Here is a 26,713-nt window from a genome sequence, read left to right as displayed (position 1 = left end):
CAGTGTTCTCTAAAAAAGTAACATCCAGTTGTAAGAATAATTAGACTACACAAAGAATAATTAGACTATACAAAGGAAGAAAAGAATGTCCAACAGAACAAGAATAACTACAGAGTTTACCAACTTACATCCCTATGCTTATAGGGCTGTAGTTTACTTGCATTCATTAATGGAACAACAAAGGGAATTTTCTTTAGTATTTGGAGCCTTTCATTGTAGAGGTGTGTGTTTAAGACTTCTGTTCATATGATTAATGACCTACTATTGTGGTTTGGAAACACAAATAATGCTCACTGAAACATGGAGTATGAAGATACGTAAGACAAGCAAGTTGTGGCAGTGCTTGCCAGGCTTGCCCTGGGTTAGCTGCATTAGCTGGGTGAACAGATGGCTCCCGTCATAACTGAAGAGTGTTATTTAGCAGACTTCGTTAATGCAGATGTTTGGTTTATTGTTCGGAGAATGGTTTACACAATGAGTTCCTTTATGAAAAGAGAGGAACTTTATGTCCCGCTGAAGTGATGATTTCCATTAGTTGGCTTATTGTGTGTATTATCAAAGGCAGTCCTAAGAATATTCTCTGGAAGGATGCTTGTGTCCAGGTAGTGCAGCAGCTTATTTACACAGCATCTTCTCCTCAACTTTGACTTACTGTATATTTGTCTGGGGATGTCTGTGGTTTAGGAAGAGTTAAAATGACATATTTTCTTAGTGTCTTGGTTTTTCTATGTGGGCAGCGACATTAAATGTTTTCTCACTTTTATTATATTTTTATTTTTCCTTGATTAAATGAGCTGAGTTTGACTGTTTCTGTGGGTAGACTGCTTGTGCTTTACAGAAAGAACAGCAGGGAGTGGAGGGTTGGCAGAATCTGTAGTTCAGGTTTTCCTGAAGGGATTCTATTCTGATCCAGCTTAATTGTATGGAAAAGTAGTTCGTGAGTCTGCTACCAAGAACTTGTTAATGCAAGTTTTGTTACCAACACATGAAGAAGTTGCGGTTAGCTCATTGTCTGGAAGCCACTTCCTGGGAGCTGTCAGTGTCTTTCAATAGCTTTTTGCAGCTTTGCCTCCTGACAAGGACAGCCCGAATCATGAGGAATATTGGCATGTGAGGGACAGGATGAAAAATCCAGGTGGCGTAGTGGGGAAGTAGAGGTGTTTGCATTTCCTGATTAGGGATCTTAGCTCCTTAGTGTCACTTAGAAATGAAGCATACTTTATAATGACTTGCTTGTCCTCACTAAGAAAGCTTTGATCTCTGACTTTCCAAAGGGTGGGAGGCTTTTGCTGTGCTCTCTCTGTTCTCTAGATTAGCTTTTTGCCCTCAACCCAGAGTGAGTGAAGGCAAAGGTGACAAGCTTGTAATATCTGAGTGAAGATGCCTTGTGTCATGTATAAGTGGTAGTTTATTTACTCATTTGCTTACGTATTTTGGGTTTTCTCTTGAGAAATACAGTCCTGTATTGCCCTTGGGCTTTCTTATTGTGTTCAGCTTCTGGATTTCTCAGTGTTATTGGATTTGGAGATGTATGGTCTCCATAGGAAGCATCAGTGGATCATAGTGCAAGGCTCTGTAAGTGGATAAGCACCTGTATATAAGAGCTTACAGAAAATAAAACTGAGAGAGTTAATGATTTTGTAAATCATGTGACTTCTGAGTGTAAACCTTTTCGGTAGCCAAAATCCTCTGAACAATGTTTTTGTGAGTGTTAATAGGAAGTTTTCCAAATTAAGGAGTAGTGTGGAATAGCTTGCTCAAAACTAAGCAAAATACAACAAGAAATGGGGGTGTGAAAGGTGGGAAAGGTAGGTTAATGGTATGGTTCTTCACCTAAAATGTTCTAAGGTTTTTGAGCTTCTTTTTTTGGGAAGAGGGGCACTATTAAAAGTAAATTCCCATGTTTGTAGGAGGAAAAAAAAGGAAAAGTTCAATACAATTTTTTTAAATTTTGGACAAGTTAAGCAAAATTGATAATTCCCTAATACTTCCTCCTACTAGTACCTAGTGCTATTGCAAAGGCTGAGTACAGGGCAAGATGGGGTGAGGCACTGACACTTCTGAAAGTCTTGAAGTGTGAGAATGTATCAGGAAGAACTGTTCTGTGCTTTTTTTTCTTTACCCAGGATTTCAGCGGCAAATAAGTGAGATTAGGAGAACTGCTGGAGCAATGGCTAAGTGTTTTGTGCTCTTCAAACTCTGGCACAAACTATTCAAAACCTAGTGCATTAAAACTGTGCGGTGCGGGTTGGGTCCTTTACTGTGCATATATGTGGCTATCACCATTCTTTTTTACAGTGTTGTAGCAGTGGTTCCTTCTCTAGGAATGTATCTCTTCTACCTGTATTAAAAGCTGTGTTCAGTTTGAGAATCTTTGAATATGTAACTCTTCAGACCCTCTAGTAAAAGTAAATGATGCTCCATTTTCAGCTGAAGCATTTTAGAAGCTTTGAAATACATAAAAAATGGAGCAAATATTATTACTTAGTCCAGCACAGCTGTAGTTGTGGTATTATGTTTGCTTTTATGAAAGCTAACTAGTACTTGTCTTGTTCAATATACATAACTTAAGTATGTAACTGTTTAATAGGAACGCTTCTGTATTTAATATTAAGCTTAAGAAACTTATGTTCTGAAAACTTCTAGCTACTACATACGGAGTTCTATGCCACTTAAGGGCAATACTTACCTTCTGTGCTCAATTAGCCTACATTTGGGGACTAACAGCCTTCATAAACCTGCAGTATCTCTGGCTATAGATAGTGTGAGACAGTAGCCAGGCTTCTATGGAGACTCCAGACAGTATTTTTTCACCCAGTGTTCCAATGTGCTGGGAGAAAAGACTTTTTTTAATATATTTCTCGAAAATACTGACTTTTCTTTCTAATTCAGGTGCGAAACACAGAATGGTAGTGTTTCCAACCTCTGTTATGCTGTTGTCTTGATTCAGTGTGCGTTATTACAGTAGGTTGTATGTTCATTGTATGGCAGATCAGCACAGTGTGAAAAATGTTTTGCAGAAGGCCAGCTTGGCTGGTGTTTTAGACTTGAAATGTGTGTGTTTTCATGGGGTGTCATTTTTTAAAAAGTATTTTTAATTATTTTTTTAATTCCATGAGTTTTTTTGATTGTTCAAACTAGCTTTTTTAGCAAGTCGGATATATCATGCGATTACCTGAATGGTGGAGAAAGTGACCGAAAGTCTTGATCTTGTAGTTTGAAAAGAAACTATTCCCTTGTAAAAACACAGGGGTACGGATGGGGCACGATGATACTTGTCTGAATGTTGTGTCAATACTTTTGAGAAAACCAAACTAATGGTATGAATATTTTTCTTAATATATACCTGGTGGCATGTGAAGACTGCTTTATTTTGCTTAGACGGAGCATGTTCTACCCATCTGGCTTTCATGTAGATGCAATTCCTTAATGTTTCTTTATTAATATAGGAGTCAACTCACTGGATTATCCTGAATGTATGACAGTATGGTGTGGAAACTTTCTTCCAATGCAAGCAGTAAACATCACCAGTTAAGTGATTTGAGGCCCTTACTTGTTGCATGTTGGAACTTCTGGTTTGATCCAGGAAGCATTAAAGTGCTGAAATAACTTCAAGGACATTTGAACTGTCTCCACATTTTCCAAGTACATTGCAATTGCTGTTGTAGCTGTTACTTTATGTAATATTCTACATTCAGGGCCTGGTAATGCATCTTGATGCAATTCTGACTTAGGTCTGAGTCAGGACTCCAAGGTTAAGCCTTGCTGTGTGGCTTGAGGAGGAGGTTAGGGCAGAGCAGCAGTCAAGAAGGGCAGAATTCTACTTATGCTTTTAATGGTTCTTGAATCTAGAAGTACTGTTGAAAAGTTTCTCATCAAACAGTTTGGTGGCTTTGTCTATTAGGGTGGTCCCAAAAGATGCATTCTGATATCCCCCAAATCCCACATTAAAAGACTTGTCTATAAAGGCTGAATTGTGTTAGAAAATAAAGAGACCAAGAAGCCTTCAGTTTCCATTTTTTTCATTTGTACCGGGTCTTAAAAGTCAAACCGGTGAGAAGGAATTTCTCATTTAATAAGACAGAAGCACCACCATTAGGAATTTAGCAGTGGTGACTGTACCAAGGCTGCTAGTAGCACCACAAGTCCTGTGTTAAACAGGCTGTTTTTATCCCCAGATATAGAGTCCCAGACTGTGCCTACAGCTTTGTCACCAGGAATCATCTGGCAGATGCTGGTGGGACAGTCTGGATTCTTTGATTTTAACTGTATATTGCAAATGAAAGCAAAGTATATTGTGTTATTGGCTTGTAAATATGTACACTTGAAGCCACTTGAGATTCAGTTGGTGCTTTTTGAATGTGTGGGGAGGTTCTTGCTGATACTTGGCGAGGAGTTGGCTGGTATCAATAGCCAGTTAGTATTGACCCTTGTAATGTGAATATCCGAAGTAGTGTTGACTATGATGGGCAGCTGAAAATGTGAATAGTGGTTTGCTATGTGCGTTTGTCAGTGCGTATGCAGTAGACCAGGGTTCCCCTTGCACTGGAATGTATCTTTGTTTTTCAGGTAAAACTGCCCCTATGTGTGTTCAGGTCTTCTTGGTAGAGTTCAGACACAGTGGCCAGTTGTGCCAGTGTTTGTATTACATTTGGAAATCTATTATTTTGTCATGTGAACAGATTGCTTGCCTGGCTGCAGAAAAGCATTTTGGAGTTCTTCAAAGGAGATATGTATTATATTCGGAATGGTACGAGTGTAATCATGTATTAAACTAATCCTCTGCTAACTCTTTTCAGTTCTAGGTAGATACTGTTGTTAATTGAAAAGAAATACTCAATGTTATGTACTTCTTATAATTAAATAATAATTCTCATAATTTTCCTGCAGTGCAGCTGTTGCTGATACTGTATCTGTCTGCTCATCACTAGAGCAATAGATGCTTAAGTTGTGGTGACACTTAGCACTCTGTTTTTTAGACAGCTATTTAACTTACATGCCTCATTTTGCTTTTTTTTTTTTCAGTTATTTTCATATCAATGCTGTGTTTACTGTGAAACCTATTTTGGGTTTGCACAGTAACTAGGTGTGGTATTAAACTTACTTTATTAGACAGTATTTTTATGTTAACTGTTCCAGTTAGTTCTATTTTATTGAGTTTTACTTGCCAGCAGGGCTACTAAAAAGCAAGGGCATATTTCTATAGTGATGACTTGACACTGTGGGAGCATATTGGAACAATATAATGCATACAGAGCTTTTAGTGCTGTGTCTAAACAGTCTTTGTCTAATGTATTTGTTACCAAAAAATAGCCAGGAGTCTGTTTCCCTTTCTGTAGGGATTGCACAAATAGAAAACGAATCAAAAGGCTTTTTCTGTTTGTGTGCTTTAGGAAATGCCTCCAGGGTACAGCATTTAGAAGCAAAAATGCTATCACTTCTATTAAATGTGACCACGAGGTCTTGTTTTTTGGTTAAACTGAGCGTAAGCAGTAATGCTAATGCCTGCTCTGTATGAGACTGCCATGAGCGCTACTGTAGGAGGCCTTTCTAGAGGAGGTAAAACTTGTTTTGGCAACATCAATTGCTTTAGTTTTAACAGTATTTCACTGCTGATGTATGACAGAACCCCTGCTGTTACTGGGGCAACTTGGCACAAGAAATACTGTAGGTTAGAAATACTGAAAAATCCTTACACAGGTCGGAGTTGATTTTATAGAAGTAGAGTAGTAAGACTGTCGTGCTTCAGTGGCCAGCAGTTCATAATGCTTTTTCATGTACTTTTGTCTTAGCGGTGCTCTATGAAAGATAAGAACCAAAACAAAGTATTTGGAAGATAAGCTTATTGCTGATGCAGCTTCTTAGGGAAGTGCACATAACTCAGCCAAGCCGGCTTTGTCAGCCTAAACATCTCTCTTCTGCAATGGGACTTGTGCTTTAGGGTAGATAACATTACTTGCCAGCAGAAGCATTGGTAATCAATGAATATTGTTCTTACCGCCTCACCTTTTTATTAGGTTTTGGTGTAGGACAGAACACTAATGATGTGCATTACTATAAAATAATGTTTTAAGAACATATTTGAAGTATCTGTGGTAGTTTAGATTTCCCCTTTTGTAAAACATTCATAAACCTTAGTGGCCCATTGTCTAGCTGTCTGCTTCTCTATTTTTTTTTAATTTGGTTATGTATTAAGTCTTTACCTTGGAGTAAACTCTTCTTCAGAAGAGCCTCAGTGGCTCATGACAGCAGACCCAAACCATTCTGGTGGAACTTGACCTGCAGGGGAATTGATATGTCTGGAGTCCCTTAAACCTGTATGAAACAATCTTTTTCTCCTCAAGTCCTATGACTTGAGAAAAGAGGACTGAGATTCAGAGCCTTCCAAATGTGGAATGGTGCCCTTAGTTGCTTCTGGTGGGAGCCCCCTCTGTAAATGAAGGTACTGCTGCGCTAAGAAATGTGGGGAAGTGGTGAGGTCCTTGAGATGAAGCTGTCCCCCAGTAAGAATTTTAACAAGTTACTGGGCACTGCAATTTGAAGCTGCTTGAAGTGTTTTCTGCCAAAGTTGAAATGGGTTAATTCTAATGTATTTGGATACTCCCAATCAGTTTGTCTGTGTGGGTAGTTTAGGACAACAGATTTATCTGTCTTCTACAGTATTGGAACAGCTTTGTTGGGAAGTATCTCAGGTTTGTTTCAGTAATGAGATAGAAGAATGTTCTTTAGACTAAGTTATGAACTGTTGTGCCTTTTGAGAGTATATGAACCTGTATGTGTGCTATTGCAATAACAGAGAAACTGTAGGGGAGTGCAGGAAAGCATGGAAACAAAAGAGGCACTTGGTCTGTGGACAGTGGTCACTCCAGAGCTGGGTGACAGATATTAGAATATGTTGACTCTTGGTTCTTCACCTTCCTCTGGCAAGCTTTAAACAATAGTATCTTGTAGGATTCAAGTCTTGTGCTTTTTACTGTACAAGAGCAAGTCTTGCTCCTTTTACACTCCTCTATTCTGACACAAGCTAAGAGTCTGTTGCAAACTGTCTAGACTGTTTAGAGACAACATATGTTTTTCTTAACTGATGGAAGTGTACAGGCCATATACAGCACAGTGAAACCCTTACTGGCCTGAGTCTTCCTCTGCAGGAGCTGTAGTCTCAAGGATTTGTCTGACAGAGTGAGACTCTCTGATTAAGAAGGAAAGGACAGTTGTTTGTACTTGCTGCCCCTGGAAACGAAACTACTTGTGTCTCACGGAGGTCTTGTTTTCTTTATCATGATTAGCCTGAAGGTGAAGTTCACCTCAAAGTTGTCGATCGGAGTTCTCAAGGAAGGGGTGGAAGCACTTTAGATGGCTGACTGAGAAAACAGAAAGCTGGATTTTTGGCTGCAGGTTGCCGGCACAGAGATGTTTCTCAAGGAGCTAACCTGGGCCTCTGTCACTGGCGGCCTTTGCCTCTTCAAAGATGAGTAGATAGAGTAAAACTTTATAGAAAGTTTTTTTTGGGGGAAAAGGGAAAATGGCAACTATGGGAGTTGTGCAAAAATCCCACGTTAATAAATGGAGGAGCTAGCCTGGAAACTTAGTACTGAGTTTCTTGGCACCCTGTTTGCTACTTTTCATTTGAGTGTTATCCAAATAACTGACTAATCCTTGGTACTGTAGTAGTGTGGTAGTGAGTTAAGGTACTAACTTTTTTCAAATTATACAGTGATTGTTTTCTAAAAAAATCTGCACTGTGCTAGAAACAGTGGGGCCAGACTTGCAGCTGCACTGATGTGTATCCAAACTCATTTATTTAACAGGGTTTGGTAGTGTTCCTCCTGACTTGCACAGTGGTGTACCTTGAAACATGACTTACATGAATTAAGTTGAAGATATAGAGAAGGCATCTCTTCTGATATTTGCAGACCTGTTTAAACATCAAACTTGTGTAGTTAACAAAGGTTTGCATAGTTAGCAGCTGTTGTTTTAGGGAAAAAAGGTTTGTTGTTTGGTTTCCTGCATGTGCTTCTCTCCTTGCCTGACCACAACCTGTTCTGTGAGCTGCAGCCCTGCTGTTCTTGGAGTGTAGGATCCTGCACTTCTTTGAATATGGCTCTGATTTGGGTTGGTCAGAGGGCTAACCTTTGCAGATATTTATCTTTAATGGCAAAAACTGTGCTATGAATGAGCTGTCTGAATTTTCTACCTGCTCACTTGTAGACTTTAAGTACTTTTTCTGAGCTTTGATTATCCTGAAGTCGTCTATACTGCATCTGTCTGTTTGGAGGCAGCACAAAGTTGTTTTTTTATTTATAAGTGTTGTATTTGTCCTTTAGAGAGCTGTTTCTTAGAGCCAAATTAATGAAATACTCCTACCCATCTTGGACCATTAGTTAGCTTTTCACAGGAAGCTTTCTTTTTGAATAATAGTGTGCACCATCTTATTGTACATTGACATGATTACTGTTCTGGGGCTGTATGGTAACAGCTGAATGTGCTCTTTTCTAAATTATAGATGTACCTATTTCCTTAAGTAACATGACAGATGCCTACAGAAATGGATGGAGTAATTAATATGTATAAAGCTAATTCAGAAAGCTTTATGTTGACATTAGCATGATCATTAGGGGAAGAATATTGTTTGCACCAGTTAGCTGCAGAGTTGGTAAGTGGTAGAATGCTGTTTAAGAAATGTTTCAGCTTGATTGCCATTAGACAAATTCTTGTTCTAACATGTAATCATAGATATGTGGTATCCAAGGGAATACTATTCTGATATAGAAATCTGCTAACTCTGTGTTTCCAACTAACACTGCTTGGGGAATTCACTTGTAGGTCTGAACTATTAACTGAATTAACCTATGCTTCTGAGGCATGTATGTTTAATTCTGTCCTGTATTATGGGAAGGTTATTACATGTGCAACCAAGTAAGTGTGGCTTAAAACAAAGAATCCAGTTGGAAGAGACAAATAGCATTTCAAGGAAATAATTTATCTTCCTTTATACAAGTGTACTACATTACATGCTGTGAACCCGGATACATCTTTTCACTCAGTTGTCTTAGTGGTGTGATTTATGTTGAAGTATGACCACCTGCAACTTCTGTACAATATCACAGAGTACTTTAATACGTAATTCTGCTGAGCAGTAGTAGCAATAGGAAGTCTACAGTCTGTAATGTTGGGAATACTGTTGTGTTGCCTTTTCCGGAGATCCCGTTAAAGTAGTAACTGATTTGCCTCAAACCTAGTAGGGATTTGTAATTGCTTCAATAGGAAGCTAGGTAGAGTGGAAGTACAACTGCCACAGCCTAATAAGATGAGATCGTAAATGATTTTTAATTGATTATTTTATTTAGCATGCCCCACTGATTCTACTGTCCAAAATAGAGTTGCATGTAACAAATGGTGCTGTGTTGTCCCTTGTTACTGTTTTGATTCTCAAAGATGCAGCAGTATATCATTAAATGGAGATGGGGAAGAAAATGGTTGAAGCAAGTGAATGGTCTTGGAGAATGCATTTCTCTAACCTTGTACATACCAGACATGAAAACCCCACTGAACTTAATTGCCTGTGGATCAGGGTTCTGGTAAGAGTTTTATGCATAGCAGTTAATTGTGAAAGGCAGATCGTGTAGATAAAGCACTTGATTATGGTCATCCTTCATGATTTGTGAATAGTAGTGCTGTGGATTTCAGTCCATCTGGAAGGCTCATTGGTGTGAGAGAACAGGAAAAGCATCTCACACAGGACCAGCTTTAATGGAAAGGTTCTCTTGACACTTAGGAAACAGCAATAAAACAGCTTTTTTTTTTTCCCGTGTTTGAGGTGTTAAATTATTTCCTCAAGCACAAATAATACTTCTTCTTTCCTGAGAAGAGCATCTTAGGGTTCTCAGTTCCTTGGAAATATAAGCTACCTTAAATAAAAAACAACCCACAAACAACAACTAAAGCAAAAACAAACCACCAAATTCTAATCAACCAAGAAAAATTGCAGAGGGAGAAACAAACTAATAAAAACGAATGAAACAAAAATCCCACAACATGCCCAAAATCCCCCAACAACAAAACAAACAAAAAGACCCCCAAACAACATGATACCCCAAAACACGAGCGAAAACTCATGTCACAGGTTGTCTGGCTCTTGCAGTGCTCACGCTGGGTGTCTGGGGGAAGACACCTGAACTACAGCTGCAAGCACTTGGCTCTTACAGTTCCAACTCATGCTGATGCCCAGTAGTTAACAGTGAGGGAAGGTGCTCTGCTAATTTCTTGGGAAAGTAAGGTGGAGTTGTTCTTCTTACCCTGAAAATGTTTTTTTTCCTTGTATAATAGAACACTATGTGCTACTGGATAGACTCAGTCTCTCAGACAGTGCAAGGAAACTAATCATGCTGCAGAGTGTCAAGAATGCATGTGGATGACTGACTTACAACCTATGTGTTCAGAGAGCATGGACTTGCACAGAAGAGTCTTTATCTCTTTTTAGGTTGCTTTTAGTAACTTGACAACATGAGGGTGGTTTAAAAAATGCATTTAAAAAATGAGTGGTTAACTCTTGTCATCTTGAACACTTGTTTTTTTTTTTTTTTCCCCCTCAACTTGCGCTCATGCCCATCATGAGTTTGATGTGAAGAAAACAATAAATTACATGAATTGTTGAGACTAGTGCAGTATGCTTGTGTTTTAAGGTAGGAGAAATATTAATATAATTACTCAGGGGAAATAATCAGGGGAGATTAATCTGAATAACTGTGTATTGTTTTGGAGGATTACTTCTGAGTATAGAGTGGTTCTGAACTGGGAAATGAGGCATTTTAGAAACAGCACTGCAGAATTTCTAATTGTTCCAATGTTCACCTCTGCCTTCCCCTGGAACTCAAATCCATGTTTTGATAAGGGGTGAGCACTTAATCAAGTATGTGGAGCTGAGGTACAAGGTTGCCTGGTTGTGGTGCTGAAGTCTGGGTAGTAAATTATCTGGTGGTTTATTCAATAATAAAGGTACCAGCAAATGAAGTGGGGCTGTCAGCATTCCTGGTCTGTGTGGTACCCCTTGTTCTGTGCAGCTCTTCCTCATAACACAGGCACCTTCCTTCATGTTCTATATTGGTCTTTACTGTATGAACTTTCTAACACTGACTTCTAGAAGCCTACTTCAAACTTATTGGGTGTAATCCCTATATGATTTTCTAGTAAAGTACTAAAATAAGTCTTCTGACCTGCAGCACAGCCAAGTACAGCGTGGTGACATTTCTACCTCGATTCCTGTATGAGCAGATAAGAAAAGCTGCAAATGCATTCTTCCTCTTCATTGCCTTACTGCAGGTATTGTTTTATTGGTTTGCCTTGGTAAGATGAAAATGTAATGCAGTGAAAGTTGTTTTGGTTCTTACACTTAACTGCAAAGTAATTGTTTTATATATTTTAATAGTAACATTAATGAGGTATGTACTAAATAATTGAAATTAGAAGGTGATTTGGAGACTTATTCCAATGTAGTTAGTAAAATCAAGCTACTTTTCTTTACGATACTACATGTTTTTATTATTAAATATGGAGGTATTGACCATACTGAGAAAGCATTTGTGGATTTTTGTGAAACTGGTGACTGTTTAGGTAGTCCAGATTATTGCTGCTTCCAGTTGAACTACATCAGTTGAATGCTCTTCTTGTGAAGAGAAGAGATACAGAATAAAAGGCATGAATGACAACTGATTTTATGGTAGTAATTTCTTCCAGTCTGCAGAGAGTTCAGGCTAGTTTGCCCACTGAAATTAGATAAGTTAGGCACAAATGGGAAAATTCTGTGTTCTCCTTCTTAGAACTTTACATGAAGTTCCAAACTTCATAAAACCTGATAAACCTTATTTTTAAATAGAAATATAAAATGAATCTTTCTTCTCCCTCTCTTCGCAGCAAATTCCAGATGTCTCTCCAACAGGAAGATACACCACCTTGGTGCCATTGCTATTTATTTTAACAGTTGCTGGCATCAAAGAAATCATAGAAGACTATGTGAGTATGATGATGGGGAAGGCTGTGCTAAGACAGTGTTTCGAAAATGCCGCAAATCTCTGCGTCTCTGAAGTCTATTGAGTCTGCTAAAGAGAAGCAGAATATCCTTTTGGTTTTCAAAGCTCTGAACTTGACTAGAATTCCTGTAGCATGATCAGTTCAAGTAAACATTTTTATTAGAGATGGTAAACAAGGAAACAGTAGTAGTCAGGATGCTTGATTCTGTCTCTGCCAGCTTGTTCACTTTTGCTTTTATTAGAAAGGCCTGGTGGGGAAGATCGTGAAGTCCTGACAGATATGTAGCTTTTTCAGTTTGTCCTGAAAACAGGCATGGGTGCAAAGCCATTTTAGCACAGAGCAAACTGTTTATACTGATTATAATAGAGGTCTTTTTGCTTTGCAAAGTTATGATGAATAAAATTAGAAATTACACAGCACATAGAGTATGTAGTGCAGCTGTCATCTAACTACAATGTCTCATTGTTCCTCTTATTTTTCTTCCAACAAACAGTTTTGGAAACTTAAGGGTGCTTTTGCTCTTGATCCAGGCTTGAGCTTGACTTCCAACATGGGGACTTTCACGTAGAAGTTAAATTACATTGTTTTACTAGCCATTTGGGTTTAGATGATCTGTGTGGCTTAGAAAAGAAAAAATAACAAAGGCAAAAATGACCCACTGTATCATCTTGTAGTTTGTCATGTTTCTAGCTCTCATGGTTTTGGAATCTGTAATGAGGGGTAATGAAATGTTTTGCTTCCTTGCAGAAAAGGCATAAGGCAGACAGTGCAGTGAATAAAAAGAAAACCATAGGTAAGACTAAATAGTCTTTACGTTAAATATGTAAAGTGCAAATAATGAATGAGAACTGACTTTTGAACAATTATCTTGCTTAAATAGTCATGACGTTGGGGAATGCATGTCTTTTTGGACTGCATAGTTACTGGTATGTTAGGATTTTACCAAATGTTTCAGACTATTGATTGTGTGAGGCTTAGGAGTGAGGTGATGGGAGCTATTACTAGAATTTAAAAGTTAGTGTAATTTCAAGGTTGTCCAAAGCTATAGAGTTCTCAGCTCCTGCAGGAAAAGAAAACCAAGCAATTTCTCTGCTGCCAGACTCTATCCTTGTTACTTCTTAAGAAACAAACAAAAGAAAATGAACCCCACAAAACAATTAACACTGCTCCCCCCAGCAAGTGCTTGAAACACTAACAGCTGGTATCAAAGGAATTTTTAGTCATTTTTGTATATGCTGCTGCCCTTAAACTATAGGAAGAGCTTTGGGCATTTTGTGGATTTGTTTTCTGGATGTGTCACTGAAGGAGAATTTTAACACTGATACTCTCTGAAGGCCTATGTGTATCTCTTACGTACTGATGCTTGTTGGTGCTGAATACCTGAAGACGTCACTGTTTTCTTCATCTCCCTTTGCTGAAAGGCTGTGCAGAATCTGAAGTCTGATGGCTGTGCTGCGCTTGGTCTGTGCTGCAGTTGCAGATCTCAGTGTGTCCCTGTTGGGCAGCTCCTTCACTGCTCCTCTGTGTACACCTGCAGATGAAACAGAAAACAGGGGGACCTGACCTTTGAGTAGAGCCCCTTCCTCCCAAGCACATTTAGCTTAAGTGTCAAGAAACAAGAGAAACACTTAAAGGAATGAGTGGAACTGAGCAACCTGCTAGCTCCATGCTTCATTTAACAGGGAAAATCTTTGCAGGACTATTTTCAGTGGGTTGTTTTTTGTTTGTGCTTGAGAAATTAAGTTGAACATTGAGACTCTTTATTAATGAATATCAAAAAGCATTGCTTTACCAATTCTTCAAGGTAATTTCTCTACAAGAACCTGGGAAGATGTTTTAAGTGCAAGAACACTGTTTATTAGTCATGAGAAATGAATAATTGGCTGTAGCACTACAGGCCTTGTTATAGGTAATATGAAAGACTGTTCTTTCAAAGGTCACATGGGCAGTTCTAATTCATTTGTAGTTAGAAAAAATGTGCTAATGCACTTAAAGGGAAGTTTATCACAGCGACTGTGGAGAGACAACCTTAAAGAACACAAGGTGTTCTTATGGAGCTAAGTAGAAATTAGCATGTAAAATTATTTTAGGTCAGGTTTTATTTTTTACATTTGAGTATTCTAAATACAGTTTTCAAAATTACACTTGAAACTGTATCCTCATATTTCCTAAGAGAAGGGATGAAGAGGCTCATTCTTGACTTGCATTAAGAGAAAGAAAAGCTAATTTATATGCAAGGTGGGATTTTAGATGAATTAAATTTAGCTTCTGTGTATGCCTTCAGATTCTTCTTATAGCAGAGTGAGGTCTAGTCAATACAATCAGTACAGGAGCAGCTCAGCTCACTGAGAAGTAGACATCTACCAGCTGCTGAGCTGTGTTCTGAGCTACACTGCCTGCAAGGACCAGATGCTTGCTGCAGCAACTTTCATGTAGGCTTTGCATTTATCTTCATGTTTAGTTTTTAGAGCAGTAATATGTTACTGCTATATTACATTTTCCATTGATAAGATTGGTTTGCTTTGCAGAGTGGCTTTCATGTGTAGGAATTAAATTTGCTTTGGAGGAAACTAAATTACAGGTTCTGTTCTAGGTGAGTGCTGTACATCTCCATTAGGAGCTGGAGTGTGTTTGGCCTGAGCCAGTGTTTCATGTCTTGGTCAGCTTCATGTGGGGTGTGTGTGTGAAGATGACGTGGAATCTAGACATTAGGCTAAATGTAACCCCAAGTGAAGGCCCAGAGCAGCATATTGCATAGATGTAGGGAGCTCAATAGTAAGTCTTTTGAGGTAGTGATCTTCTCATTACCAAATTATGGAATAAGCCATGAGCATTTAATACTGTATGGGGTGCCCTCAAATAGTAGAGGAGCACAGGGCTAGCAAACTCTTGCACTACTGGTGGGAGACTCTTGCCCTTCAGGAACAGCACTTCAAGTGGCCATAAACACCCAGGTGTGAGTCCTGGGTCTTGAACATCAATACACTGTTTCTTAGTTTTCAAAAGTCTTAGAAGGTTTATATTGAAACTCTGTTTTTGAATAGGAGCAGTATTTTTAGATACTTGTTCTTTATTATATTTTAACCAAACACCTTTTGACACTGAATAATTCATCGATTTTACTCTCTATAAATAGTGTAGAGAAGACAGTCTCTTCTGTCCTTTGGAGTACTCTATAAAACTGGGTTAAGCAGAGTAGAATGTGTGAAATTGCAGCCACAGAATTTCGCAACTATTTTTAATGGAAGCTTTTGAGTTAGATTGTAAGATTGAGTTAAAAAAGGAATATTTGATTCAGTAATTTGCTTGACTAATATTATCAAATTTATTTCAGTAAGCATGAAAGCTGAATGGTTCTCTTAAGTAAATTGTCTATAAAACTAAGTTCATGGCACTTGAAACTATAAAATACCTTAATTGCATGTGAACATAAAGCAACATGAACTGTTTGCTGGAATGTGTCTAGAATTTTCTGATGGAGCAGGGAGTTGTTTAAAGTTGGGCACAGGAGATGTTAAGTGTTGCAGTTCTTCTCTAGTGGTTAGGGTTTTGAGTCAAGGCTGCGGGTATGTGGGTTTTCCACTTGAGATTCTGGTCTTAGACCTCTTCATGTGTTCTGAACTACACAGAGCTCAATTTAAGCAGTGTGAACTTCAGCATTTAGGATTCTCCTTCTGTCAAACCTGATCTTTGCTTTTCATTAGGACTTTGAGCCTGCTTGACAACTAAGCCTTAGCCCTAAACAGCAATTTATGGTAGTGAAGTTGGATGTGTAAAAGTCAAAACATTATAAATAAAATGCAAGGGAAAATAAGTGAAAATTCTGTAGTGGAGTCACACATAAAGATGGTTCCTGGTATTGATTGACAGGGGCAATAATGTGCTTTGTTTTAAGGAAGTTCACTTCCCAAACAAGTAACACTGCCCATCTGCACATTAGTATGAAAAGGTGCCAAGAAGAAATAGTGTCACCAACTGTTGTCTAGCAGGTGATAAAAATGATGTAATTCAGATACCAGGAACGGGTTCTTCTTTTCTTGGTTGCACATGCCTACAGCTGTGGACAGAAGTGTGGTCCCAGCTTCTGAAGAGTACTTTTCTAATGTGTATGTTAGTTCCTATTCTGGTCAATGTTTGCTACTGCTGATACAGTTGTTTTGAAATTTGTCCACTTGGATATTTATTCAAATTTAACTTGAAACTGTTTGTTTTTTTTTCCCAGTGCTTAGAAATGGGATGTGGCAGAACATTATGTGGAAAGAGGTAAATAACATTTGGGATGGGAGGGAATGGAAGACTTTCTAGAGTTTTGTTGGAGTAAATGTGGAGGCCCATCTTTAAATCTTTGTACTACGTTTCTGTCGAGTGCTAATGAACTGTTTTAAGTGTTCTTGCTTGGACAATTAAAATGTTTCAGAGTATAAACAGTATTTTGTTCTCAGTCTGTATCAAGAAGGGTAACTTTTCACTGCAAGGCTGTATCACCCTTGAAAGTCCAACAAAGACTTATTTTGCTACCGGTGCTAAAAAGCTCTGAAGTTTTGAGGCTGATAAGCGAGCTGTTTGCTCAAGTAGGAAGCACAAGCCCTGCTGCTACCTCGGGCACTTGGGACCCATGTTCTGTGAAGGCTGGTGCCAGGACCTTCTGAACTTTATTTCTAAAACTTGCTATGATCTTTCAGGATGTATTGATCTAATTGTGGCTCTTAATGCCTTTTTAAGGCCAAAGTTAGCCCTGTTAACTAATACATGAGGAAAAAGTACACCCTTAAAAACCTCTGGGAAATGCGGCACGCATCAAGAGACCTAAAAGCGATTCTGCTGAAGTGCTGGTATTAGGATACAGTAGAAACTAAAGATTGCCAGGGATTCTGGTGGCTGATGATGATGCCTGTTTATGCTGTTCCATGTTCCATTTGTAGTGAGAACACCGAATTGAAGATATTTAAAGCTGAGCCTGGAATCTGGTGTTCTTATATGCTTAGGCCTTTCTTGAATTTGCCTGTGTCTGTATCTGCATATTATGCAAGCTTGTGTTTGTTGGTAGGGAATAACAGTTCTGTACTAGCCACCTTTAAGGCAGACTTTTGATCATTTTTTGTGCTGAAATTGGTAAGGAATCTGTGTTCAGTGGTATTAGAGTAAGGCTCATGAATCTGCTTTTTCAAACATGCCACCTCTTTAAATTTTTATATATTAATATGTTTAAAATGTTTTAGGTCTATTTCAAACTCTCAGGAGTACATTGGTGCTGAGCAGTCTGATAGCTACCAGGCAAGCTTGGCTTAATGTTTTGAGAGTGCTACTTGGTCCTTCTTGGAGTGAAGGACCCCTTCATGTGTGCCAGAAACTCTTAGGTCTTCATGTTCTATAAATGAGGACTTTGCATGTCTCAAGTAACTATGTCAGGGAAGAACTGGTTGATAATATCTACTTGTACAGGCATTACTCCTTGCTAGTGACTAGTTTAAGCAGTGAATCTAAAGAGGGTGAAGGGAAAATGATAGTGATGACTGAGTAGCTAAGTAATATGAAGAAGGAATAGGAGAAACTCTTGATACTTGAAGAAGGTTAAGTGTTTAAATATAACCTGAAGAATTTTTTTTCCCCTCGTGGAAAAGTTAAGACTAAAGGATAAAAACCTCAAATTTGGATGACAGCAGGGTTATGAAAAAGAATTTTTACTAAGTATGAGCCACAGAAGCTCGTACTTTCCAAGTTACTATATCTATTTTTTTAATAGAAAATTGTTTCCTTTGCATTCAGAAAAGGGAAGCCTTTGATACTCCCAAACTTGCAGTGAAAAGTACTGACTCTCAGAAGCACTGTCTCTAGCGGTTCTGTGCATGATGCTGTTATTTTGATGGGGTGAAAGAAAATAACAAACTAACATTCTAGACAAGCGGACTGTTTGTTTTTCTTTTCCATGCTACTGTACTCCTGCCCCTGACTCAACAGGTAGCAGTAGGAGATATTGTGAAGGTCACCAATGGGCAACATCTTCCAGCAGACATGATCATTATATCTTCCAGGTATCCTGAATGGGTGTGGAAATGATGTGTCTGATGAACTGAGGTGCAGAGGACTCCAGATTCTGTATTTGCTCTTAAGAAAAAAAAAAAGGCATCAGATGGCACTAATTCTTTTCCACATCTAAATTTCAATAATGTCAAAACAATGCTTCACTAGGTAGTGATTCATGGATCATTGTAGATAGGAAAGATAAGAAAGATAAGAAAGACTTCTTTAAGACTTCACAGTACCTGTAATTCATGGAGTGTATCACTGAGTTGGTTGTAAGACTGAAGGGCTGTTACAGAAGCCTCATGCAGTCAGTTGCTCTACAGCCATTTGAGAATCTCCCGATTTAATTAAGAAAACTGAAGTGTTCTTTCAGCTAATTCCACTGAGTTTCCAGTATATTTTCCTGCCACTTAGGAAAGATTTCTCTTTCAAACACTAATTGTAAAAGGCTAGTGCATCTGATATCTAAACTAGCCTTCAAAATAGCTTTTGGGCTTCACTTGTTCACTCCTCGTCTTTGATACAGTGCACATATAGCCCATCCCTGGCATGGTAGCAAGAGTGAACTGTTGAGTCTTGCTCATTTTTCTTTGTAAAATATAGGACAACTTCTTTATATTGAGGTACTGGCAAACAAAGCTTGGTTGCTCATTCTTAAAAGCATTTGAGTTGTTCTTGGCTGCTAATCTAGATTCTGTATTGTGTTGAACAACCTGAGGCCACATCAAGACCACTGTCCACTTAAATGAGATTTAAACAGGTGACAGTAGTGCAGTTCCTGTTGTTGAACATGCTTTTTTCATATGGTCAGACCTTATGACACTGTGCTCTTCTCCATGATTTCCTTCTGTCTTCATGCTTTTCAACAGTGACTGCAGGTTGCTCTGGTCTCCAGGTTACAGTTCTCTTAGACGACCCGGTTTCTAAGGGAACTTGTTTTCAAAGCTGCCACATTTTCTGCTCCATCTTTACGCTGTGCTGTTCCTGGGAGGTTTGGTGTTTTGTGGTGTTTTTATTGTTGTTGAAAGCAGCATGGGGAAGCTCAGCCTTCTCAAACTGTTACATGATCAAGGACAGAAGTGTATTTGTTCCATTTTATACAATATTGTATTTTTTTAAAAACAAACTCCAAATTTTAAATAAGCATTTGTCAGTCTTAATATGCAAATAGTTAGGCTACATGTCAGTATCAAATAACTTCCTGTTTTAGCATTGAGGAATATTAGTTCTACTTGAGAACTCTCCTCTAATGTATTATACTAAGAAACCTTCTGATTTAGTTCTTAACTTGCATGGGTCAGCTTCTTGTTCCATGTTACTCAACTAACCTGCTGTCATTAGTAGTCTCATAATAATTGGCAAATTTAACCCAAAGTATGTTGATTTGGGAAAAGCTTTGCTTGAAGGAAATAACAATTGCCATGGCAGTTCTGCTTCACAATTGGTATTATTCCTGTGATTCTTTTGAATGGCAATACTAAGTGTCCTCAGTTCACCAGAAGGCTTTGCATGTTCTGCAGGGGTGTGGGGTCTCTTGCTTGTAAGTGTTAATTTTCTGTGTCTGAGCTGACTGTCAGAGGTGATAAAGTTGTTTTTATTTTGACTATTTTTTTCCCCTATAGAAGGAAGGTGGCATCAAATGAATTTTACATAGAGAATAAATTTACATGAATGAAAAAAATATGAATCCAAGCACAACTTTGTATGGAAACATGTCCACATTTCTGTGGAAATGGGAGAAATTATATTGCAAGAGGATTCCCTCAGATGGGAAACAGATATTCCTTAGCAGCTTGAGGAGACAGTTGTGGGGGAATAGTTTTGGTGGTGCCATACAGAGGTTTTACATCTTAAGGGACATGTCAGGAAAAAATCCATGATGGAAGTACCCTTCAGAGTGTCAGGGATTGGAAGGGACCTCAAAAGATCATCTAGTCAATCCCCCTGCTGGAGCAGGAACACCCAGATGAGGTTACACAGGAATGTGTCCAGGCGGGTTTTGAATGTCTCCAGAGAAGGAGACTCCACAACCCCCCTGGGCAGCCCCTTGTCCTACTGTTGGTTGTTACAGAGAAGAGCCTGGCTCCATTGTCATGACACTCACCCTTCACTTATTTGTAAACATGAATAAGGTCACCACTCAGTCTCCTCTTCTCCAAACTAAGGAGACCCAGCTCCCTCAGCCTTTCCTCATAAGGGAGATGTTAATCATCTTTGCCGTGTGCTGGACTCCCTCCAGCAGTTCCCTGTCCTTCTTGAACTGAGGGGCCCAGAACTGGACACAATATTCCAGATGTGATCTCACCAGGACAGAGTAGAGAGGAAGGAGAACCTCTCTCGATCTACTAACCACTCCCCTTGTAATACACCCCAGGATGCCATTGGCCTTCCTGGCCACAAGGGCACAGTGCTGGCTCATGGTCATCCTGTTGTCCACCAGGACCCTCAGGTCCCTTTCCCCTACACTGCTACCCTTCTTTATCACAGGTTCTACCTATGCAGAGCTCCTCTCTGTTAGATGTAGATGAGAGCTCGACTAATGGAAAATTCACAGTTCTGTGAGGAAAACTTGTGTTTTTTTTTGTTTTTTGCCCCTGTTGGTAGGAGTGGAAGCATCTCAGGAAGATGCAGATCGCAGCCCCCTGTTTTAATCTTGTTGTACCTTTTTCTGGTTCTCAGAAAAAGCTGATCAGTAGTGTCTTCAGATGTACCTCTGTGAGTTCCTCAGCTTTAAGGTGATCTTGTGGCCATGACCTTTTGTGTGCACAGTTCACAGATGGAACTCAATAGCGGAGAGCATGACCTTTATCCAAGCATGTCGCCTTTTTACACTGTTGAATACTTATTTTATCTATAACTCTTGTAATCTAAAGCAACTTTATGGATTGTAATGTAAAGTAGTCCACTTCAGGCGTCTAAGTTTGTCATGACTTGTTACATTCTTATTAACCTTCTGATTTAGACCTGTTTTTCTTTATAATTTGTTGTATAAGTTTGTTCATATCCAAAGATATCTTTGTAAAATGTGTATTTTCAGCTGACTCTTTCATGGTCCTATATGACCAGTGTGGATTTTTGTATTCTGCAGTATATTGAAGGGTATTGTGGACCATTCTAGTGCAAAAGTAGTGTACAAAAAAGTATTGAGTTTTAATATTGAACATGTTATGCCCCTTACAGTGAACCACAAGCCATGTGCTATATTGAAACAGCTAATCTTGATGGGGAGACGAATCTTAAAATACGACAGGTAAATCAGATGGATGTTTTTTTTTCTTTTGCTATTTAGGTGTCTAACATTAGCTACAAAGTGGAGCTGAACTTGCATGACAGCAATACAAATACTTTTTTTTAATATATATATATCTTTCTAGGTGCCTGTAGCCTTCTTTTCAGCAGATGAAACCCAAGTAATAATGTTTCATGTGCAAGTGTAAGGAACTAGTTTGGGGGAACTATTGCAAGCCCACAAAGGCAAATCAGACTTTGTTTTATTGCTGAAGGTTCAGTAAGTGGAATTGGAGTGTTGTATTTAAAAAAAAAGGCAGCTGTGCTTGTGATGAGAACTGTGGTTTCTGTTGTCACAAGTGCCGATCTGTTGCTTCTGCTTCTCTGGAGTGCTCAAAAGGACCTTTTACATGTTTAAGCTAATCTGTGTTCTCTTTGTGGTAAGTAGTGGAATTTATTGGGGCATTTCTGTTTTTCTTCAAGTGTTTAGAAATAGTTCAGAATCTTTAGCCGCTTTCATTACTAAAAACCCCAGATTTGGATTAGTATTTTGAAATACAGATTGTTTTTAAAATGCTGTACACTTGCTGCTTGTTTACTACCTTAGTAGAAATGTGATTTACTGTTCTGGGTTGGCCCAGTAGCTCAGATCTTGAGTTCCTGTCAGATTTTATTTGCCTTATGACACATGCATAACAAAGTAAGGTTGTTGGGCACTTTAAGGCCTTTCTCTGGCTTGCAGTGCCACAGTCAAAATTTGGCAAAAGAAACATTAAATAGATCAGTCTAACCAGATGTAGACAGATGAAAAGCAATGGGGTGGTGCGTGTGTGCTCTGAGATGGAGTAGCAATATGTTAGGGAACAGTTGCATGATGGGTTGATAATTAAGCAGCATCAGAGTATAACGGCTGCAGTGACCCAAGAGGAACTATACTCCCGAGTGACCGCATTTAGCAGCGGTAACCCATCAGCGCCGCTGCGCTTTGAGGGGAAGCCAGGCCTGTTCAGATCACTCGTCTCCTTCTTCCTGCACATGTGCCCCTTTGTGCTTTGTGGATGGGACTTTCCTCTCGATTGTGGAGACATCATGTAGGTAATATGACTCTATTGTCCAGAGGGATTTAAATCAATCCCATATAAACAGGAATCATGTGTCCATAATGAGTCTTCCTTGCAGGAAAAAGTTACTGAATATCCATTAAAAAAAACCAACTCAACCAAGCATGCATGCACACACAAACAAAACCCCCAAACAACCAAACCAAAAAACCCCCAAGAAAACAGACAAAACCCCAAAACAAAATAATTAAAAATCCCACTGACAAACCTGACAGAAAACCTCCACACATTTAACTACATTTGGTATCTTAGGTGTTGCAAGAAAGCACCGTTTTCCTAGGTTGCATTCTAATGACGATTTTGACAAGAATCTCTATTGGATTGGTCTCTGCAGGGATTGTCTCAAACTTCTAGTCTCCAGTCAAGAGAAGAGTTGATGAAAGTATCTGGAAGGATTGAATGTGAAGGACCCAACCGTCATCTTTATGACTTCACTGGAAACTTGCGCTTAGATGGTCAAAGGTATTGACTTGACAACAGAGCCATAAACTTATTTGGTTAGGAAAAATGCTCCTGTGTGTTTTTTAGTCTGCAACCCTGAGCATGTTTTTGCTGGAGAAGAGGAGGGTAATAAATAGCAGTTGTCAATCAGAGCATCTGCCATTATAGGATTACATAGTTTTGTCTTCCATAGGAAGCAGAAGACTCCATAGGGAGTTATGGTTAATTTGGAACTGTAGTGGGTTTTTTTTTATCGAAAGTAACCCCTGAAGAGAAGCAAAGGTGGGGGCAATAGTGGGGGTTTTTAGGATCTTCTTGTTACAGGAGATGTGCAGAGGAACTGGGAAACCTTTCCCTTCCAACTAGAGCCAAAGGCTGCACCAAGTTCACGTCTAAAGAGAAAAGATATCTTAGAATCTTGAGCCTTTTGAGTGTGCCTTTGATCTTTTGCAACTCTTGGAAGAAAGTAATCCAGTACTTAAATTCATAGAATTTGGAAGGTCAGTAGGAACTTACAGGCTTTATCTTGCTGTACCTGTTTTGCTGCACAAAAGTTGTATTCCTTGGGCAACTCAGCTCAATAGTGACAGATGCAATAATGGAATATCTTTTCCATCCCACTTGAAAATCATATGGGTAATACGGTTTTCCCACAGTGTGTGTTTAATTGCATATGACAGTTTATAAGCACGGTGGGACTGAAATGGATGATCCGTTTGCAAGTGTGATGCTCCTCTGCTCTTGATGTGAGAGAACATACAAGCCAGGGTAAAGTGCAGAGTAGGATTATGGCTGCCACAAGCTCTCGAGTTTCAGATGACTAGAACAGCTCCCATGTATCACCTTCACCCTACTGTGCTTTTGCAGGGATTAGACTTAATGGGTTTTAGTGGTCTCTCAAGTTGTGTAGACGATATAAGTTCATTATATTACTTTGTTACTTTTATGTTGTTGTTTATGGGGTTTTTTGTTTGTTTGGAGTTTTGTTTTGTTTCTTAATGGGCAAGTAAGGCTGAAAGGAGAATTAATCTTCTAAAGTGTTATCAAGAATTGAAACGTATGCATACTTACTTTGCAGCCCAGTTCCTGTTGGTCCAGACCAGATCTTGCTAAGAGGTGCACAGCTGAGAAACACTCAATGGGTCTTGGGTATTGTTGTCTATACAGGACATGATACAAAACTCATGCAGGTAAAGTTTTTAAGGAGATCTAAAGCATGTTCTGATTAAAAACTGGGCATCTTTCCTGTGTTCTGTTTGTCTTTTGGACTTGACTTTATGAAATGATTTGACTGATTGCAGCTGTTTAAGACCTCAAGGCTTTGAGAAATACAATACTGTTGTACTTGAGGTTGCACGTGCACACGTATAAACAGTTATTGAGGTATTTGTCTCAAAACACTTCAATATGTAAGCAGAACAACTGTATTTTGTATTAATTTATCTGGTAGCTAGACAGCATTTAAAACTGAGGGAGATGGTAATGACAGCTGAGGGTATGTTAATGGCCACCTACGATTTTAGCACTTGGAGATAATGAGGTGAAGATTGCAGTCTCTGTATTGCTGTAATGGCAGGGAGTGCCTGGAGAGACAAGCACCATCCATGTGTTGCTCACTGCTGCTGTCAGTGGGATGGACAGACAGGAGATGAGCATTCCAGGTCTTTAGAAGGGAATGGTTCTCTTCTTCCTGTCTCTTGACAGTTCTGGAGAAATTAGGAGTCATGGCTCCTACTACTACCTTGTTGAGCTTTGCATACAACAGCGGGCTAAATAAAGTTGAAGTCACAAGTTCTATGATGGACTCTAAAAATAAAGACTGAGTTTGCCTTACTGTTTAAGCCATTGCCAAACTCTTTTTCCCTGTTGCTGTTCAGAATTCAACCAAAGCACCCCTGAAGAGATCAAATGTGGAGAAAGTGACCAACATGCAGATCCTTGTTTTGTTCTGTATTCTCCTGGTCATGGCCCTTGTGAGTTCTGTAGGTGCCTTATTATGGAACAGAACACATGGCGAAGTCGTCTGGTACCTTGGCTCCAACAGTGAGTATGCAGGCAGTGTGCGTGGGGTTTGTGAGGCTGGAGGGCCAGCCAGGCTCTTATCTTTGCTAAATTAATGTGTAAAGTAAGAAACAAAGTAACATAAGAAACAGAGCCTGTTGCTAACTTTTGATGGCCCAGTGCCACTTTTTTGAAGATGGCCTGGCGTAAGTGAACTTGCCTGTGAGGCTTCTGTTAGTAAAACCTTCTAAAGGTCAGGTAAATATCACTGGGCTGTCACCTAGGGAGAAAGGAAGAAACAGAAGAGGGGCAAGAGTTACTCTTGGCTATTTGGTGTTTAAGATCTTTCAGCTCTGTGGAGATGTTGTGCATGAATTTGTTTTTAGAGCAGGTCACATACTGCTGCCTTATGTATCATGTCTGACTGTACCTGACTCCAGGATAGCAGGTGTCAGTCTGATATTACTGACTTCAACTTTATACTTATACATGGAAGCAACAGATTTCTCTAAATGTTTTTCAGTCAGAAATGCTGATCTCTTCTCATTGTAGAAAATATTGTTAAATGCTAAATATTATGACTTGGTATTTATTGGACAATGTTTTGGAGTAGCTTTGGATTCTGACTATTATTTTGTAATTGGAAAACTGATCTCTTAGCATGCTTAGTAAAGTGTGTGTTTTATTTCATCTATAACTCCTTGAATTTGTTAGTTTAGGGTAAAGATAAGCCTAACGCAAACATGGATGAAATAAACTGCTCTCTGATAGACTTGCGCCTTGAGGGGATTACATTAGCCAGCTATAAAATGTGTTGTTACAAACATTTTTGGGATGCAGATCTGAAAACAGTTCTCACAAACTGTGAATGGTCCTTCTGCTGGTGATTGCAAACCAGATGGCAAAGGGTTTCTTTTGCAGTTTAAGAACTGCAGTTGTGCAGTTGTGATAGTCATGTGAAAAAATCATATAGGAAGAATATGGAAGTGACTCATATTTGACATTGGCTTTTGATAGTTACGTCTTTTCAAAAGTTGATGCTATCGCTCCTGAGTTTCTTCCCCATCCTCCCCCTTGCTTTTTAGTGAGGAAGTTTAAATTTCTCTTCCAGTGATGAAGTAATATTGGAAAAGTTGAATGGAACAAACTTGAACTTGTGCTAATATAAACCATGGGTGCAACCTGTAATGAACAAGGATTACATAGTAGTCTGTATAAATGCTTCTTTGCAAATTGAATGTACAATTTCTGTCACTTCTTTAACTGCTACACAAGGGGAAGACTTTTCCAGGCTAAACAGATAGATGTTAAATTTTTGTTAAATGTCTAATTTCTATTAAGAGTGTATTGGGGAAAACTTTGCTAATAGCAAGTGTGCTTCTAATCTTTCTGTAAACTGATCAAAGATGAAATTCATGTGTGCTCACACTTGAAGGTGCCTGGTTCCAGACTTCCAAGTCTTGCTCTGATTTTCATTCAGCTTTGGCAACTTTCTCTGGCTTCTGTCACCTGGTTTTCTCCCCTGTTTTCTCACGAACTTATTGTAGTGCTGAAAACCCTTAGCTGAGGGCTGTGACCCCACTGTGCTGGGTGCTCTGCCTTCTGACTGAGGTGCCTCCCTGTGTTTCAGGGAAAGTGAAGAAGAGACAAATGCAGAGACTTTAGATGTAAGGAGAGTCTGTGGGCAGCACTGTGAACAGGAGCCTTCATCCTGTGTCTCTGCTCAGCCTCATCTATTCTACCTGCTGTCTGTCAATGTTTCCCCTTCCCTTTGGTAACCTGTGATGCTGGTAGATTGATTTGGGTGGTGACTTGTCCCAAGTTGTCACCACTTAATAACAGCTCATCTGCTTAGGCAGAACGTCTTAGTT

The 26,713-nt window shown here is 39.1% G+C and overlaps 1 protein-coding gene across 8 annotated transcripts in view; it reads left to right on the top strand.

Moving 5' to 3' along the window:
* The window catches only part of ATP8A2 (ATPase phospholipid transporting 8A2), a 340,707-nt gene that overhangs the window by 40,723 nt on the left and 273,271 nt on the right, over nucleotides 1-26,713 (top strand). For 7 of the 8 annotated variants that reach the window (XM_065050318.1, XM_065050316.1, XM_065050290.1 and 4 more), the window contains 9 exons: nucleotides 11,220-11,319; nucleotides 11,911-12,009; nucleotides 12,775-12,820; nucleotides 16,250-16,290; nucleotides 17,986-18,059; nucleotides 21,232-21,301; nucleotides 22,735-22,862; nucleotides 23,920-24,031; nucleotides 24,719-24,884. In XM_065050318.1, the coding sequence (XP_064906390.1) occupies nucleotides 11,220-11,319; nucleotides 11,911-12,009; nucleotides 12,775-12,820; nucleotides 16,250-16,290; nucleotides 17,986-18,059; nucleotides 21,232-21,301; nucleotides 22,735-22,862; nucleotides 23,920-24,031; nucleotides 24,719-24,884 (836 nt within the window). The remainder of the gene's footprint in view (nucleotides 1-11,219; nucleotides 11,320-11,910; nucleotides 12,010-12,774; nucleotides 12,821-16,249; nucleotides 16,291-17,985; nucleotides 18,060-21,231; nucleotides 21,302-22,734; nucleotides 22,863-23,919; nucleotides 24,032-24,718; nucleotides 24,885-26,713) is intronic. The other variant, XM_065050340.1, reaches the window with a different exon arrangement.

The sequence above is a fragment of the Columba livia genome, chromosome 1 (genome assembly GCF_036013475.1).
Source record: "Columba livia isolate bColLiv1 breed racing homer chromosome 1, bColLiv1.pat.W.v2, whole genome shotgun sequence".
Classification (NCBI taxonomy): domain Eukaryota; kingdom Metazoa; phylum Chordata; class Aves; order Columbiformes; family Columbidae; genus Columba; species Columba livia.
The sequence above is the reverse complement of the archived record's forward strand: the minus strand, read 5'-3'. Positions and strand labels throughout refer to the sequence as shown.